This window comes from Ixodes scapularis, unplaced genomic scaffold, assembly GCF_016920785.2.
Source record: "Ixodes scapularis isolate PalLabHiFi unplaced genomic scaffold, ASM1692078v2 PGA_scaffold9__187_contigs__length_104089568, whole genome shotgun sequence".
Taxonomy (NCBI): Eukaryota; Metazoa; Arthropoda; class Arachnida; order Ixodida; family Ixodidae; genus Ixodes; species Ixodes scapularis.
This window is the reverse complement of record NW_024609884.1, coordinates 31,157,610-31,177,249: the sequence shown is the minus strand read 5'-3', so window position 1 is coordinate 31,177,249 and position 19,640 is coordinate 31,157,610. Positions and strand designations below refer to the sequence as shown.

The 19,640-nt window shown below is 46.2% G+C and overlaps 1 protein-coding gene across 1 annotated transcript in view; it reads left to right on the top strand.

Moving 5' to 3' along the window:
* LOC8036039 (protein toll) overlaps positions 1 to 19,640 on the top strand; it is a 22,324-nt gene extending 2,684 nt beyond the window's left edge. Inside the window, exons 3-5 of the mRNA XM_029968472.4 lie at positions 13,843 to 13,981; positions 16,819 to 17,143; positions 17,715 to 19,640. Coding sequence (XP_029824332.4) covers positions 13,843 to 13,981; positions 16,819 to 17,143; positions 17,715 to 18,045 — 795 coding nt within the window. The 3' untranslated portion in view covers positions 18,046 to 19,640. The remainder of the gene's footprint in view (positions 1 to 13,842; positions 13,982 to 16,818; positions 17,144 to 17,714) is intronic.

The window sequence follows — 19,640 nt, the reverse complement described above, 5'->3', positions numbered from 1 at the left end:
CAAGCGATACACGACACGGGAACCTCAATTAACTTTTGTAAACACCCGGAGCTGCCACCGATCGTTTTGCTGCTCTGCTTTTATCTTGCATGTCCATGTTCTTATATTTCCTTGTGGATGAACGACGAAGACGTTCTATATGTACTTATATCGAACCGCAGAAAGCCTCAAAGCAGCCACGTATTATTTTACTATTTGATGCAATATTTGTAGTACTCAGCTCCAATTTCTATCGCTGGCGCGTTCGCTGCCGCTGTTGACTCGAACAAAGAAACGTGGACACTGAGCTCGAAAACGCAGATCGCAACACACGAGACGCACCCCGTAGCGAATATCCAGCGCTTCAAAGCGCCCAATCAACGGAAACAAGCCACCAGCGGCACTCCAAGGAGCGCTTTTGCCGGCTCTCTGGTATCGCGCAGGAGATCGCGATTCAGGAAAACCGATAGAACAAACTTTTCAACTATTTCCAGCCACACCCGGCGGCGGAAATGAGCCTTCAACTATGTGTTGTAGATGATAAAATCAAGTCAATATCATCCCTGCAAAATATCAATAATAAGATAAATTCAGTTACAAAATTTTACAAGCTGAAACAGAAATTATCACGAGAAAACTCGCACGTACCTTGCGAGTGTACCCCATGTTCATCGGCGGCACAGCATTCGGTGCGTGCTCCATTCACAAAATGTTCCCAGCACAGTCGAGAGGATGGCGTTGAGGAAACGTATTTTCAGTTTACGGACGCAATCCACTGCCACCGGAGACCGGGGTTTTAAGCGGTACTTTGCGCAACCCACTGCCACGGAGACCGGGGTTTTAAGCGGTACTTTGCGCAAATACCGCTTAAAACGGATCTCTGACGTTAAGACCCATGAAACACGCGTTTTTTTTTTTTCACCCCACGCACTAGAAGTTCCAGAAAAAAATTAAACAAAAAAGTGAAAGCCGTTTACAACTCCCTGTAACGCCGAATTGGAGCGCAGCTCTTGAGGAGGAGGAGGAGGGAAGGGTACTGAGAAGAGGGTAGGCTCCTCCTCCCTCTCCTTCTCCTCGTTCCCTCATTCTTCAATATCCTCCGAGGGGGGGGGGGGGGGTCACGTGACCCTGGGGTGAGGGGTCGCGTGAACCTGGGGGGTCACGTGACCTCGGGGGTCACGTGACCTCGGGCGGTCACGTGACCTGGGGGTCACGTTACTTTGGGGGGTTACGTGACCTCGGGGGGTCCCGTGACCTTGCGGTTACGCCGACGGCGACGGCGACGCCGCTCAAGCCGGAAACGGGCCCCTAAGAGCTGCGCTCTAAAACGAGCACCGTTCACCCCCTCAACTCACAGCCAGAACAAGCGGCCACGTGATCTGGAGCCGATTATACACCAACTCAACACTCCTACGTCACGCCGCGGTGGTGGCGCGCCGGACGCACTTCCGGTCTGGGGCGGTGGGCAGAAGTCGCCGTGCCAGACATGCATTCCTGTGGTCCCTGGGAAGAAACGAGACAAAAAACCTGCCTTCTCGTCAAAATGCTGCGATGGGGGCTTTACCAAGAGAGTCTGGAAAGGTTTGAAGATCAGTTTTCATGTGTTTTTGCCCTTTCCGTTCGTCCGAGAACGTGGATAGTAGCCGTGAAAAGGGCAAACCAGACGCTGTCGAACTACGATTGCGTGTGCGGGCCACAATTTGTGCTCACCAGATGTGTTTGCTTTGTTCCAACATGAACGAGAGAAAACCCCCAAGTTGTCCGGACCACCCACGGATTCAGTGCGTCTTCAAATTCACACGGCCGCCTGATCGTTCGAACTTTCGTCTGCTCTTTCAAAGTTGTCTGCTTTTTGTCGTCTGCTCGTTCAAACAAAAGCGGCCCGTAGGCCAAACTTTGACCCGGTGATTGCAATAAGAAGTAATTGCAGGCCTCAAAATACTTAAGTAGGCTCGGTGTAAACAGTAGATACAAGATGTTAATTATTGGTACCGGTGGCCATCACCCACTTGTTACGCTTGGTCTGTTCCCACTTCCGATTTTCAGTATCGACGTCGATCATCGCCGCTACCTTTTACACTTTTGCGGCACGAGCGACGTCGCGACCGAAAATAGCTACAAGAATCTCATCATGGTTTTGGCGTCCATCCTGCAGCGTTCATGCGAATGAATCGCCGCACGTCAAATTATTTACGGAAAGTTTAGCGGCGTAACGAGCCTTGATAATTTCGCTCAGGCGATTGAAGTGGTAAGACATTGCGATGAGGACGTAGAATCGACAACTCCAACGCGAAAAAGAGTATGCAGACTCACACAGACGCCGACAACGTGACATTCGAATGGTCTGTTGACGCGGGACGCGGTGCTTCTTGCCCGTACTCCATTGCGCGTGCGTTCGAACTGTCGTCTGCTCTTTCAAACTTGGCTGCTTTTTGTCGTCAGTTCGTTCAAACAACAGCGGCCCGTAAACCAAACGTGGGCCCGGTACTTGCGATAAGAACTAAGTGCAGGCCTCAAAACACTTTTGAAGGTTGGTTGGGGTAAGTCGGCTAAGTGTAAACAGATACAAGAAGTTGTTGATCATTGTTACCAGTGGCCATCACCGACTTGTAATGCCCGATTCTACTTGCGGTTTTCAGTATCGATGTCCACCATCTCAGCTACGGACCACGCTTTTGCAGTCCCAGCGACGTCGCGACTGTAAATAGCGAGCAGAATCTCATCGTGGGAGTCAGGCTTTAGCGCCCATTCTGCGGCGTCCACGTGAAATGAATCGCCGCATGTCAGATTATTCACGCAAAGTTTTGCCTCGATAGTTTTGCTGAAGCCGCTCAAGTAGTCAGACATTGTTAGGAGGACGTAGAATCAACAATTCCAACGCGAAAAAGAGCACGGGGACTCCCACCGACGCCGACAACAACGCAATTCAATGGTTTGTTTATGGGCGACGGCGGGCTTCTTGCCCACCATCCACCGCGCATGCGCGGCGCCGGTGGCGTCCGCTAGGGGCGCTCCGGTTTGTTTGTAAACATGAGTTGGTGTATATGCCGCCAATGTTGATCATAGCCACGCGCTGGGGTTGGCAAAGCACAGGACACGCGCTGAGTTCCAGACATCGTTATGGCTCGGCCATTGGCTCAGCGATTGGACACAGGCCACTACCCGAACGCAGGTCGAGGCGTCGATTGTCACGAGCCCAGATCGAATGCGTACGCAGTCTTCGCGTCCACAGGCTAGCGGCTGTACCGCACTGGCTAAATTTTTCATCTACAGCTGGGAGACTCGTCGCCCCTGTGAGGCAGACCAAGTTCTAGGCTGTATAAACACACACACGACCTATTTTTTTTTTTTTTTTTTTTGTGAGCAGCATTTGAATATCGTCACCGCAAAGCTCGATGACGCATTCCCGGGGATCGTGCTGTTGCCACTGTCCCCACAGCTCCGTCATCAAATCTCGCGAAGGAGCAAAAGGCGGCTTTGGAAGGAGAGACTGAAAGAAAAGCTCCGCTTTCATCCTTTGAGTTCCGCCGCGATGAAGACTCTTCGTGGTCAGTGGCGTTGCATTCGAGTATTCTTGGATTCCACTAGTGCCAGGAAGCTGGTGTAAAGTAAGAAATATTCCTCCCCAATGTCGTTGCACAGCCCCTTTAAAGACATTGGAGCCGCTCTGGCCTTGCCAGATTCCTTGCAAGCTGCATAGGTCGTCGGACAGTATTCAACGCTTTCTGTCGTTATTCGCGCACCCTATGACGGAGCATTGGTTTCCCGATGACCGGGGGACTGTTGTCATCGAAGCCTGCGGCTCTAATTAAGTTTGCGAGTTTAAAACAGAGAAATGCAAACGAAGTTCGGGCACTGCAGACACCCAACACCAACGAAGTTTCTCATCCGGGACTTTCACCCTCTCTAACAAGCCAGCGAGGGGGAAAGCGCCAGAGCCCTTTCCCCTTTCGACCTATTTCAGTAAAACGTATCACATTCTTCGCTAAAAACAAAACAAGAAAAGAGAAGTGTTTGGGAAAGCGGCCTCAAGGCGGCGCGCGCGACCTAACGTTATATATATATATATATATATATATATATATATATATATATATATATATATATATATATATATATATATCACGGGCATGGTGGCGGGAGGCCGAAGGCGTGGGTATAAAACTGAGAAGAAAAAAACCCTTAGTGAAAAACAGCAACAACGGACGATTTAATCTTCGACGTTTCGGCCGGAGTCCGGCCTTCGTCAGGAAGAACTTTTACAGATGAACGCGGGTGGTATTTATACAATGCTACGGTCGAGTCCAAATTTCGGAGGGGTGACGGTTGAAGCTTTCGAGAGAGGGAAGCGGAGGGCAGTTCTTATCCGGGTGAAGAAGCTTGACGGTCGGTGCCAAGTTTCAAGGACGGCGGGATGACGGTTGTAGCTTCTTGAGAGGGGGCGCAGGGTGACTTTGTGTCCGGGCCGGCAGCGGTGACCTATATAGACGATAGCGTACAATAGACGAAAGTTACACGCGCAAACTAAAGTGCTGTCTCAAAAAAAAAAAAAAAAGAAAGGGCGGCACGGTCACTTGTGTGCATGCAGGCATGCATGAGTCAAACCTGGAAGGGAACAATGTTAAACCTAGAAGTAAAAAGAAATACAATGGATATCAGAACCTGGAAATAAAAGAAAAAGTTGATGGTCCAGTTCCGGCCCCAAACACAGTACCACTGTTAACAACAAAATCTACAAAAAAAAAATGTTTTTGGATTGCTGTTGCTATTCGTCTGTTAGCATTTTAATCGATGCCAGAGTACCGGGGCTTTCATTTATTCCTTGTTAGTAGTAAGTAAATGACATTAAGTAAGTGTTAGTAATAAGTAAATGACATTCGACGAGGCACATGTTAAGTTCCCTTTAATTTTGATCGAGAACTGCGAGTGCGTGCTGCTGGCCGTGCTTGTGTGCTGCATCTGTTTACAGATTAGACATCCTGGGTGCCTGCAAGGCCTACATTCGTTAGGTGGTGGCGATGAATTTATCCGAGAGTTTACTATAGTCGGTTACAAGTCAAGAAGGTAGGAGAAGCTCCTCCCACAAGTGTGATGCGCCCGTTTCAAATCTCTCCGCAGTCGAAAGAAGAGTTCACTGGAAACGCTCCTTGTTCCGCTTCAATGGATTCCCACTTGTCTCCGATCCCACTTTTTAAGAAAGCGACCTTTGTATTCATCGGAGAGGGAACCGAGCCCCTGAAAGCAGCCTTTGTATCCATCGGGGGGGAAGCTAATCCCCGAAGGTCGTATTTGTTTCCGTCGGTGGGGGGAACTCTAATCTCCCTCTCGTGGCTCTCACAATGCTAAGTCAAAGTCGAGAGATAAAGCAAATATGTACAGAAAGGCAAGACCCTCCTCGCGCGTTGCCCGCGACGTCACGGAAACGGTGGGACGCTATTGGATGCAAAGGTGGCGGAGGGATATCCGATTCCCTTTGAGGGGCATTTGCCGCTACCTTCTTAACCTGTAACTGACTATAGCGCGTCTTTGAGGTTACGCGATCGTCTGTGGACTACCCCCGGGGCGGATGGAAACGCGCGTTTAAGGCGCTCGCTTTGTTCGAGAATGTTATAATGTCGTCTCAAGACATTATTTACATTAGGATGGTTTATGCTATAAGTTAGACATAGATTTGTGCGTTGTGTGGCGCTTTGCGTGGGGCGCGGGCTGATGAGGTCTGCGCGGTTCAGTTGTTTGGCTTTTCTGATTGCATCGTCGATTATACGGGTGGATACTTTTGTTTCTCTAGCACTGACTTTAAATTTTGACTGCTCGCATCAAAATCTGTCTCTTTTGAACAAATTCGTTTGAAACGATGAGCTTGGCTATAGGGAATGCTGTTCTTGCAATGGTGTGGGTGGTCGCTTTGATAATGAAGGTATTGCTGCCGATCTGTTGGCTTACGGTACAGGCTCGTGGCGAGTTTACTTTCGTCTATCTTAACGTTGACGTCTAGGAAGTTTATTTCGGTTTGAGAGTACGAATGTGTAAAGCGGATGCTCGGATAAGCAGCATTGTATCGACCTATGAAGTCCACCAGCTCCTCCTCAGTGTGCGACCATACAATAAATATATCATCTATAAACCTTTTGTATATTAGCGGCTTTACGGGACATTCAGAAAGGAACTGAAATTCTAATTTTCCCATGAATATGTTGGCATAGTTCGGGGCCATTTTGGTGCCCATCGCGGTTCCGCTAACCTGCCTAAAGTATTTATTGTTAAATTCGAACGTGTTTAGTTCTAAGACAAGCCTCGCTAGAGTAGCGACGACGTGTCCATCTGGGGTATCCGGTTGTTTGTGGAGTTCGTACATGTCAATTAAAGAGAGTATTCCATCATCATGTGGAATATTCGTATACAGCGATGACACATCGAGTGTAACGAGATATGATTCTTTTGGTATGCATAAATTTGATATTTCTCTTAAGAAGTGAGTTGTGTCTTTAATGTACGAATCAAGAATTGTAGGTGTATGTTTAATTAAACTGTCTACATATCCTGATATGGGTTCGGTTACTGTACCTATTCCGGATATGATTGGACGCCCTGGGTTACCAGGTTTGTGAATCTTAGGGAGCATGTAGAAGCGGCCCGGAGAAGGCTGTACCGGTTTCATTAATTCATGTTCGTTAGCAGTTATTCTGCCCTCGTCTAGGAGATCCTTAAGAACCGAGGTCACAATCTCAGTGTGTTGCACCGTAGGGTCATCCGCGAGAGGTTCATAAAACTTTGAGTCATTTAGTTGGCGGTTTCCTTCTCGGATGTATTCAGAAGTGCTAAGAATCACAATTGCTCCTCCTTTATCGGCTGGTTTTATTGTTATGTCTGTCCTATTGCTCAGGGTTTTTAAGCTAGCCCGTTCGGATTCAGTGAGGTTATCCCGTCTTCCCGCCTGCCTGCGATATTCCCGCATTACGTCTTTTTGCACAGCGGCTATGTATAAGTCAAGACAATCATCACGGTTAGCTTTTGGCGTCCAGTCGCTCGTTGCACGCTGCTGAGAGGTGTTGGAGCTAGAAGTTTTGTCCAAGAAGTATTCCCGCAATCTTAAATTTCGAGCAAAGTTGTCGAGGTCGCGTAGTAATTGAAATTCGTCAACAAAACCTGTGGCGGGACAGAAATTTAATCCCCTCGAAAGGAGTCTTTCCTCTTCTGTTGATATAGTCACGCCAGATAGATTAACAATTGTAGTGCCACAAGGGGCACTAGTGCTTGACCTATCGTCTGTTATGCTAATGGCCGGTTGAGTATGTTCGTTATAGTTAAATGATGTCGTGATCTGAGGTAAAACAGGGTTAGGAACCTTATCGCGCTGTAGCTTACGTAGCTTGATTGTTGCGAGGTCATGGTGTTTCTTTTTATCAAATTCAGATAGGGCGCTAATTTCGGATGTCGATAAGGGGCCATTTGAACGGAGAAGTGTAGCGGTCGCGGTCGTTAACTGTTTCACTTGTTTGTCACTATGCTGAATCGCTATTTGGACCAGTTTAAGGGAACCTTCAAGGAGAACTTGTTGCCATTCCGATCGGTCATGTTGGTCGAGGTTTGTGCAGGCGGGAGGAAGGGAAAGCGACATGCCCTTCGGGGTAATGCCTGCGTTAAGGTACACTAGCAAGGTTGATTTATGGAGTTCGTGCCTAATGCGTTTATCTGAGAGCTTTCGTACTTTAAGAAAAGTGGTACTGTAGTTTGGAGTGGAGGAACTGGACTCACCGAACTGTCGTCATTCGTCTTTCTTCGGGTGCGGGGAGCTCTCCACGGCGGGCTTTCGCAGGTTGTAGCGCTGTCTTGGGGTACTTCTCGGCTGCTGCGGGCGTTGCATTGGTGCCACACTCTCGGCAGGTGTCGGGTACTCATCGACGTACAACCGTCATCCCGCCGTCCTTGAAACTTGGCACCGACCGTCAAGCTTCTTCACCCGGATAAGAACTGCCCTCCGCTTCCCTCTCTCGAAAGCTTCAACCGTCACCCCTCCGAAATTTGGACTCGACCGTAGCATTGTATAAATACCACCCGCGTTCATCTGTAAAAGTTCTTCCTGACGAAGGCCGGACTCCGGCCGAAACGTCGAAGATTAAATCGTCCGTTGTTGCTGTTTTTCACTAAGGGTTTTTTTCTTCTCAGTTATATATATATATATATATATATATATATTATATATATATATATATATATATATATATATCTATATATATATATATATATATATATATGTTTTGTTGCTTTCTTTTCATTTCGGCGACCGGGTAAGGCGCGAATGCGCAGGCCTTCGATATGACGTTTGCTGTTTTCGTCAGCTGATTGAGCGCCCGTGTGTCTTAACAACGCCCATCTCTATGGGTGTATAGAAGTTAAGAACGTGCCAAATAAACGCCACCAAGTACCACCCACGACATCGAATCGCTGCGCGGACCAACCGGAAAAGCGTAGCCAGGACGACATATGTGACGTGTGGGTTGTGCAAAATAAAGACGTTGGCGTGGCTCAGGGCGTGTGGAAGGCGATAAGGGTCTTTTTTTTTTTCATGTTTAGCCTCCTTTGTCTTTTGTGCGGTTAAGCAGTATGCGCCGATCCCCACAGACGCTAGCGGGACGCGCGCAGGCAGTGAACTATTTGGGCATTGCGGAGGAGCACTAATTGGCGCTAATGCGGGCGTGAGAGGAATTTCTGTCGCATAGTTCTCACTCTAAAAAAATCCCGTGCGTCTACTCTCCCGCATAACACCCGGAGATCCAATCACCGCAACTTACGGAGGCAGCTCAGCGAATGACGATGGCGAAACATATGTCAAAAACGCAGTCTGAGTTGTGACATTAAGCAAAGCAAAACGTCGCGCTTGCATTGCTCAACGTCACAACTCTGCGTTTTTTGGTCTAAACATATGTTTCGGCATCGTCGTTCGCTGGGCTGCCTCCGTAAGTTGCGGTGATTGGATCTCCGAGTGTTATGCAAAAAAATAAACGCACGGGCTTTTTTTATTATTTTTTTTTTAGAGTGTACATACTGTATAAAAGTGATAAGGCGCCGTCTGAACCCACAAACGTTTCGTGCAGCGAGGGGCAAGGCAGAGCTGGGACTTTCTAAACACTGTGACCCATGGTTATGTTCTTTGCTTTGATCGGGATAATGAATATTATTCAGCATTAACCGCTTTAATCTTGGCCCACTTTGTGATAGCTTTATTTTCCGAACATTTCTTAGGTTTGAAAGCCTTTTTAGATATCCGGCGGCGGTTATCGAGCATACAAAAATGAGAACGGCGGCATTTGCGTTAACACTGCGGTCATTAAACGTCGTCTTGCGTCACTATTTGTATTAATGCATTTGACTGCACTGCGGCCTACGTCAAACACGTGTTGTAAGAGCATGAAAGCACGTGCTTTCCAGGAAAGAGACATTCCTGTCACCCGACCGCTCCCGGACGAAGCTTCATCTTCCTTAAATGCTTAACAAGCGCGTTGGTAACGGCAGCAACAACGTGGTGCATTCGGAAGCGCAACGGCTCCACGCGAACCGCTTGCTCTGGCGCGGATATTGGCCATTGCCTCAAAATGACAACTGGAAATCGGCATAATGCGCTCGACATAACAACAAGGCCCTGCAGAAAGTCACTTTGTATTTGTATTTTAACGAGCTTCAAAACATGAACCATTTTCAGATGAATACGCTCATGCCGACTTACCCAAATTAGTAACAATTTCGCCGAACGCATTCCTCATTAGTTTCATTCCCCGTTCTAAAAATGAAATAAAAATGAAATCCAACCTTTTGAAGATGGTAAATGTGAGAAAAGGACATTAAAAATAAGATTCAGCAATTCAAATTTAAAAAAAAAAAAGTTGTTTGATGGGCTTCACTCTAAATGAACAACGCTCAAGTACACCATTCCCGTTTCCTTTTGGCAAAATACAGTATATCAAAATAAATGAAAAAAAACAGTGAGTGCGCAGGTGAGCTGGTGGAAGTTGATCATGATGTAGTATACCCGAGACTGTGGTAAAAGCTGGGAAACTTGGTCGAAGAAAAAAAAAACAGGGAAAAGAACGTCTCAAATTCAGCTACTGCGTTTATTTCCTCAACCTAATCAACCTAATCACCGACTACCGACGTCAAAAGGTCAACCTCTGTTATACAATCCTGCCCACACTGGTCTTCACCTCAACCGTAAACGGTGACCTCAATCCCAAACTGAAAGCTTGGGACCTTGAACAAAACAAACACACCGACCCTCTTCCTTTCCAGCCGGAGTCTGAAAGAGCAGTGCTTTATCGCAACGAGAACTGATATGTCCTCCAACTGAACTCCTACCCACAAAATGACTCATTCCACGTTCACTTTAAAAAAAAAGGTTGACAAAAACATTACATTTTAAGAAACTTCTTGGAACTACTTCCGAGTTGCATTGAAGCATGGCTGATATAATTACCGATGGATTTAACACGAACTGTCTTGTTGCGCTCCCTGTGCACAATGTCAGTTTGCGACCAAAGTGCCGCACAATCGTTGCACTCACTAATGTGTTTAGCAATCTCTGAAGTGGGTGCGTTTATTTTTACATTTCTTTTGTGCTCTACCAATCTATCATTTACACACCTTGCCATTTGACCTACATACTTGAAACCCCATTCCAGTGGTATTTCATAGACCACCCTTTCCTTGCAATCAACCGACTTATCACGGTGCGCTTTCTGACCCGTCTGAAACGGTGTCAGACGGTTCCGATCAAAGTCGGACCTAAACGCTACATCTATCCCAAATTTCTTTGCGCACGCTTTAAGGTTGTGAGAAATTACGTGAAAGTACAGAATAACCGTATAATGCTTTTTCGCTTCCTTTTCTGGTCGTTGTTTAGCCTTTTGCTGCAATTCCGATTGTCTTTTTATGAACTCACTGTCATAGCCTGCATCTTCTTACCTTGACCACTGCCTTTCTACGTCACAACCCATAAAATGGGCACACGACTTGTCCAGTGCGTTGCTGATTAGAGATTTGACTACACCTGCTTTACTGAGTTAGCATGACAACTTTTCCTACTCAAAACGGGTTTTGCAGCCATTTTTTCCGTACTCCCAACATAAGACCAGCGTGGATAGGATTGTATAACAAAGCTGACTTTATGACGTCGGTCGTCGGTGATTAGGTTGTGGATATACTATAAGGCTTTGAGGCAGGGGCGGATGCGGGAATTTCCTGAGGGGAAGAGGGGGGGGGGGGGGGGGGGGGGTCAGGTGTTGGTCAGCGTTCCATATGTTTAGGAACCCCCTCCCCCTCTCCTTCGTTTTACGCCCTAAATTTTACGCATGCAGAAATCAAGAGGGGGGTCACGACATCCGAACCCCCCCCTCTAAATCCGCCCCTGCTTTGAGGAAATAAACGCAGTAGCTGAGTTTGAGACGTTCTTTTCCCCTGCCTTTTTTCATCGACCAAGTTTCCGAGCTTTTACCACAGTCTCGAGTATTCTACATCATGATAAAAATAAAGTAGTTTTCCAAGTTATACACTAGTTATTGACCTTGCGATGCCCCGTCATAACATACCCCTGTTCCCTCTGTGCATTTATTAAGACGAAAGCCTTAAATGTCTCATCGTTCAGTCGACCTTCAAAGTTCTTGAGCGAAAACACGTCGACGACATGAAAACGACGAAAATACGTCAAAAGTGCTTTGTCAGAAAGTGCGCCGCCTTCGGAGGTTCGCCATCACTGGGATCACAACAGACGCCACGATCCGATGGAGCCAATGAAACAGCGCCAAAAGTGCGTCGTCAGAGAGCGCGCTGTCTTCGGCGGTTCGCTATCACGTTTACGTGACCACTGAGGCGAAATATACTTCGTCTCACCCTACGATGGACAAAAGGAGTTTAGGTGGCTGGGATGTCCGTGACTTGGTGTGCGGAATTTCAACTCAAACTCTATAGAAATTGTTAGTAATTTTAAAACGCTCGGTGCAGTTTTTTCTGCTGTGTCATGGGATAGTCATATTATTTGATTTCAAGTGTCACGTGTTATCGGTTTGATGTATCGCCACAGCTCAACTGTTCCCACTGCTGTTAAAATAATTATTTACAATGCGTTATTTTTTTCCACATAAGTTATTGCCGCCTTGTCTGGTGTACAACCACGGAACCCAATCTTAGTCAAATTTACCTTCTTCAGAAAAAAATCGCGAGAGCTATCTACAGTACCCCTATGATTCTCACGCTGAGATCATGCTCAATAAGTTACAAATATTAAAAAATGCATAACTTATATAATTATAAACTATAAAAAAAAAATGCGACTTCAATTCTAACAGAATAGCTTCATTAGAGCAAAATACTATAATTTACGTGACTCGCCACAATGAATACTGGAAGGTTCTTAAATGTAGATCAAATAATGGACAACAAATGGTCAAGTACATGTAAAGTGCCTAAAAAAAACGAGGACACGAAGAAGACGAGACAGGAGAAAGCCAGAAAGTCAAATTTGGGGGTTTTACGTGCCAAACCAACGACGGGCATCTGGCACGCCCCAACGGAGGACTGAGGATTAATTTCGACCACCTGGAGATCTTTTGACGAGCAACCGAAAGCTCGGTTACCACGGCGTCTTCTCCGCAATAAGCCTCCGTCAGATTAGGGGCACCTCGGCCGGGGTTCGAACCCGCCATATGGGGATCCGCAGGCAGACGCTCTCGCCTCGGAGCCACCGAGGCGGCTACAGGAGAAAGCACTAACTTACAACTGAACGTTTATTGAGACATACTTTTTATTTGCACACAAATTCAGGCTCCCGACACAAAAAGGCAAACTCTTTCTCAGTTAAGTGCACTGATGGTGCACTTACGCAAATATCCTCGTCCTTTACTCTAATGCAGAAGGCATCAAACAATTCTCCCTCAGTTTTGTTTTCGAGTTTTCCAACTAATCTTGTTTCGTCAAGATTAGGCGCACACGAACACCTATCACAGTGAATTGCTAGATTAACCGATGGGGAAATTCTAACAGATAGGACATGCTCGCGTGCCCTGTCGTTGATGCACCTCCCCGTTTGCCCTATATACGCTTTTCCGCAAGTCATAGGTGTTTCGTAGACAAGAAAAACAGAGGGAGTTGTAATTGTGATTTCACATAAATGATTGGACCGAACAGTATATGGAAGTTTCAGAATAGTGAAATAGATTCAAAATTAAAAAGAGAAAATGGTCTCGCATTAGCAGCCTGCACATCCCCCCCCCCCCCCCCCCCCACACACACACACATACACAAGACATTATGCGACACCAGATACGGCAGGAGAAACCTGTGAGTGTGATAATTAGTGAACACTTCGGTATACTTTACATAATCAACATAGCATGCCGAAATAATTGCGAACATAATGGTGTGCAACGCAAAAATATCGCCGATGTCTTAGTCTCTGTGGCTATTCTATAGGGCTTGGTGCTATATTTTGCCCGCGCTTCAAGCCTGGAGTATTTTTTTTATGCCTCCGTCACTCCTAAAGGCGGAGTCACACTGCTCATACATCGTACAAAAGACAGTCCGCATAGAGATTCGAACGCGAGTCACCGCGAGGTCCGTGCTTCGAATGCCGCATGACAAAGGGTTCGAGGAGGAAACTTGGCACGCAGCATTCGAACCAAGGATATTGCGAAGAGTCGTGTTTGCAGACTGCCGTTTGTATGATGTAAAAACAAATGTGCTGTGTTAAACAAATAGTCTTGAATAAAAGTAGAGCTTGCTCCGTTGTCCAAGCATTTCTTGTGGAAAGTGGCTCGCTGAAACGCTGCCCGTTTTCAGACGTGGCAAGAGAACTAAGCAATACATCATCTCGTGCAGATTGAAGACGCTGAACATGTCGTCTGCACGCAAAGCGCAAATGCCTTGGTTTCTGGAAAGCCGTTCCTTCAGCTGACGCAGAAAGACTTGTGTCCTAGTGCACTCATGCAAGTCCTGGCGTTGGGAGTGCCTTTTTTTGGTAAGTGCTCATACCATTTCTGCGGAAGTGTGGGGGAATTTCGATTTCGAGTACTACACTAAGAGCATGTAATTATACATTTACACGTACGTTGAGCAGCTTGTGCAAGCACTGCTCATTGAACACGTTAATGATGCGCGAAATCACTCTTAACTCACAATGACCCTTTTCTGCATAAAGACGGCACGTAGCGGCGTACGAACTTATTTCGGTGGAATGTTCTTGCTGCTAGCCAATGCAGGTGATCGTTAAGGCCCGTTCACACTCTTGCGACCGAGTACGACCGAGAAAGACTTCTTGGGACCGGATGCGCTGAGCGGAGCTGGTCCTAAGAGATCGCAAGAGGCTTAAAAACCGGTTTGGTCTCTCTCGGTCGTACTCGGTTGCAAGAGTGTGAACGGGCCTTTAGGTTCGACGAAACAGCGTCTCTAATACACTCGCGTCCCAGCCTGGGCAAGGTTAAAAATTAAAAAAAAGATACAAACCTCTAATGTTTTTTCTTTGTTACTTGAATTAGTTACTCCTTCAGAATAACCAAGCCTCACTGGGCCTAGTATGCCATTATCTCTAAATTCAGAATAGCTACAAGGCGTGAAGTTGGTCTAGTTGGTCCATAGTGCAAGCTTGCAAACAGCGCAAAAAAGACAAGGGACAAGAACGAGAAGTGAACAAACAGAACGCTGACTGGCAACTGAGTTTATTCCTGCGAGGAACAGAAAAACAAAACAAAAAAACACATAAAAGATGCAAGATAGATAAAACATGACTGGGTAAACATGACATAGATAAAACACAACCCCCCCCCCCCCCCCCCCCCCCCGGGCCGCTTTACTGGTTAGTTGCGATATTTTGGAGTTAATGGGGGGAGGGGGGGGGGGGGGGGGGGGGGTGCTAGGAAAGAAATAAGGGCCTCGGGTGCCGGATGGTCTAGCTGTGCCACTAGTCTATTGAGATACGACCGGAAGTACACCGCCCTACACTTTTCTGCACCGGTGCTGGAGCCAAAGTAACGGTGACTGGAGCTGCAGGTAAATCGAACGCAGCTATTGCATAAATAGGTCACAGAAATTACAATGAAAAACCGGCACAGACCCATTTTAATATGTTTTAAAATCAATATGTCACAGTAAGACATTAATTACACGAAAATATTTCTAGACACGAAGATAAGTGCCCATCAATCTTCCAAAAAAAAACAACACCATTTCAAAAACGTTTTTTCTTATATTTTTAATTTGACTTCAAAACCATGCCGACGAGGCCAGGCTTGAACTAAATTCCAACTGCAACCGGGTTCTGTATGTGTATGGTGCATAGGAACGCGCGTCACCGACTGGTGTGTTTCCTGCTTCCGACAAAGTGGTCCCTTGACACATTAGTCGGAGACGCGTTCCAGGCACCATAGTATGCGGGATGTTTTTTGGTGTAGCCGCCTCCATCCTACTGGATGCTTTCCTGCTACTGGCAACGAGATGTTTCGGTGGCGCCGCCACGCAGGCGAGCGTGATTTGAGCATATGCCACGCCAAGTAATCACACGGAGTGGTCATGTTAGTTTGCTTCTATGTCAATTGATAACTTAATTTATTTTAAAGAATGTGTATGACATGTCTAGGATCTGTTTCCTACAGAATTAGTCCAATGCCACTTTTAAAAGATACAACCTCTAAAATGTTCAGAAAGAAGCCTGGAGCTTGAGACAGCTTGCGTGGCATGCGTCATGGCATCTCCGATTCCACAATTTCGAGCCGCAAATTCTGTTCTGGGTTGTTGGGCTCTCATATGTCACGTACAACTAAAAACCTCGGCAATCATAAATACCCAGTCAGTGCCCCTTTAAAGAATGACTTTAAATTTAAAAGTTTTCGCTGAGAAGTGCACCACACATTCTGCACAAATATTATTTGGGTTCGTGAAAACAAACATAAAAACAGTCGTAATCCACGATAAGTATATTACTGATTTTTGGGACGCCGAAGTGTCACTGACTCATTAGATCTTACAGGTGTCGATCGCGGAGGTTTCGCACGTTTTGCGTCGAACGGGCGAATAAGCAGGAATTTAGTTGAAACGACTCTGGAAGTCAGCCACTAGGTAGTTGTTCCGGGGAAGCATGTTTATTGGTGTGCAGATTGCAAAAAGAAATAAATTTCGAACTAATAAGCGGCCATCACTCACAGAAAACAGTAAACCGACTGGGTATATGAAATTGCTTTAAGTATTTACTACACAGTTTGATGAGCTAGTCCTTCCTCAGTTTTTAGTCGTTTGGTAAAATAAAAATGACACCCTCTTCTCCATGGTGGGTGTTGTACTGAGGTGAGGCACGGGATATTGTTTTCTGTTCAGTTAGAGAACAATATATCACCACCTCTAAACTCCGAAAGCACCACAAGCGATTGCTTAGCACGGCTATGCTTGAAGACATGATGCCTTCAAGCTATGGTAAAATGTAATGCCACAAATATCATGCCACAAAAAAAAAAAAAAAAAGTATGAAGGAGGCGTGAAGCGAGTAGGAAAACACGTGAAGTGTGAAAAAGTGTGAAAACACATGAAGCAAGCCGAGCCGGGGAATCTGCTGCGCCGTCCAATCTCTCTCCTACTTGCTACGTCGCTAACGGTTATGAGTTATGATAATAGCTAGAGAAGCTCCCCCTGTAGTTTGCTCATGCCGCCAATACTAACAGAAGAAAGTGAAAGAAATCTGCATTTGCAGAAAGACTAATCAGACTTGGTGGGGGAACAAACCTAAATGGAAACAGTCACTCACCGCAAAGTGAAAAGAAAATGAAATAACATTACGACACCAAGCAGCAGCAACTCGTTTTCTTCCAGTGCTCCTGTTCATGGCTCTGGCAACATCAATCCTCTACCTGAAGTACAAGCGAGAGGTCAAGATTTGGCTGTACGCCCGAGGGGTATGCGGTTTTCTGCAGTGCATTAAGGAAGACGACCTGGACGAGGACAAGCTCTTCGACGTCTTCCTCTCGTTCAGCAGCAAAGACGCTGCTTGGGCCTACGAACACCTCATCCCCAGAGTGGAGGCCAATGGCTTTTCTGTCTGCACTTATGACCGCAACTTCAAGGGTGGCTTCCTGATCCAGGACATCATCCAAGAGGCTGTGTCCTCCTCCAGACGCACCCTCCTTTTGTTGACAAAGTAGGTTGCGATTCATCTAGTATATGAACACAATCACATTTGATTACTACTACACTCGTGAAGTGTGAAGTACTGGTTCATAGAAGATATGGCTGCGAGAAAAAGTTTTTAGCGTTTGAAATGTGCATGTTTTATAAAATAGCAAATAATTGATTCTAAATGCAGATTTAAGAATTTAATTCGCCCCATAAATGGGGAAATCAGTAACGTTCTGCAAGGTGTCAACTTTTTTACTACTGCTCTCGAGGTGAAAATATAGAAAAATGGTTTCAAACAAGTTCGCCATGATTGACACAGGGGCATCGGAACTGTTAAGATGGGGGGCAATGGCTGGATGTGGGTGTGTGTGTGTCTGTGCGTGTGTGGGGGGGGGGAGGGCGGCTTTTTTTCTCCTTTCTTCCCCAAATTTTGTTCTCCAAATATGTGCAATGTCTTGTGGAATACGGAAAAGGAAAGGTGGGGGGGAGGGGCCTTTCCTGTTCCGACGCCACTGGAGTGACATGACCGTTTAGTCATAGGTAGTACAACAAAACGCGATAGTTGGCCCATTAGATGAGTTTTCATGTCGCAGGAACTTCGTGGACAGCGAATGGTGTCGTTGGGAGTTTAGGGTGGCACATCACCGTGCTCTCGAAGACAGGATCAACCGGCTCATCATTGTAGTCGTGGATGAGGTGACTCCAGAAGCATTGGATGAAGAGCTGCACCTCTACATGCAGGCCACCAGCTACCTGCGCTGGGGCGAGCACAAATTCTGGGACAAGCTCATCTACTCACTGCCCAAGAAGGATGCCAGACAGCGGCTCATTCTTAGCGCTCTTGACACCCAACAGACTTTTGTGTCCGAAGAGCAACTTGAACACCCACTAACTTCACAAATGGAGTTGTCGACAGAAGTATAAGCAACTTTCGAGTACCGACCAGATGTGATGTGCATCACGTCCGAAAGTGAATTCACATGCTCATGAGCTGCTTAGATGCAGCTTTTAGCAGGAGGGGATGAACTGCTATGCTCTCAGCCATGCGGTTGTACAACAGCCAAGAGACCTGTTCACTTTCTAGACCATACGATGGATAAGATTCCTCAAATGCAAACAAGGTTTACCCTGCATTGGTATAAACAAATGTGATGCCCACAGAAGGCAACTGTTCAAAAGAGCATGACAGTGCTCGTGCACTACGAACCCCATCTCTGCTTGCCCACAAAATTATGATAGCAATAGAAAACACATCTCACCTGAAGCTGGGAAATTAAATAAACCGTCTAGTCTTGTACACACTTCGACAAGTGTAGTGCCCCAGCGACTTTTCCTCCCCCCTGGCCACCTGCCACAAAAGAACTGTCCGAGCCCAAGCCTTCAAGCCCAAAACTTGTGTATAAACAGTCACTGACAGTTGCTGTTTATCACATTTGTGACCGTTCCACCAACAAAAAAGGCATAACTGCCTCAAGTATGCTCTAAAAAACAAAGTTTCTCGGGAGCACATGGCCAACCAAATGCCCGTCTATTATATTTTGTTTCACCTAAAGGCCAAACGCAGTCAACACTACGAGCTGATGGGACCAATCGGACAGTGTCATAAGTGCACCATCGTGGTATTCAATATGTTTCTGTATGTGTTCTATCATTGCTGAACCTATCATAAACAGAAAAGGCATACCGTAAAGTACTGATCACACGCCAACTTAAAATTTGGAGATAATCGCAAGGAAGTGGGGGATCGGCGCTAGTTAGGTCACAAATTTGATTGATATTTGTACTGCGCATATTTTTTCAGATGCTACAACATTTAAGGATGGGTGCTTGAGTGGAATGGGCGGATGCTCGGTATTTTACGGTAGTTACTTGCATTTTTGACGCCACTCGATTGGTCCCATCATCTCGTAGCGTCGGCTGCATCTGGGCTTAAGCTGAACAGCAAGCTGAATGCCCGAACTTTAACTATCATGTTTCAAACATTATTAACGATTCCTTGCACATCCTGGGCATAACTGCACGCATTACCCCGTGACTTCCGGAATTACACCTGTATACTGAACCTTTTTCGGGCTTTGGTTCTATCACGGTTGGACTTTTGTTCTATGGTATGGAATTCTTTGGGTGTCGGTTAGGCACTCAGGTTGGAGAGCTTACAGAGAAGACTTGTGAGAATTGTATATGATCGCCACATTGGACAGTGTTTATGATTATGCGCTTCTTTTCGCCACTCTTGGTCTTTCGCCTCTTCCAAATAGGCGACTAGTTCGCGACATGGTGTTTTTACATAGGTTATTCAATTCTGTATTTGATTCCCCAATGTCATTGAGTAGAATCTCAATTCATGTCCCCAAGCGACAAAATAGTACTCCTTTTTTTTTTATCCCTTTAATCTAGAGTCCAGTCCTCTGCTGACATGGATGATGCTCATGTACAACAAGTTTTTTAAGACACACATGGACTTTTTTATACCTTTTAAAAAGCCAAAAGAATAGGATAGTGGTCAGGATTGCGATGTA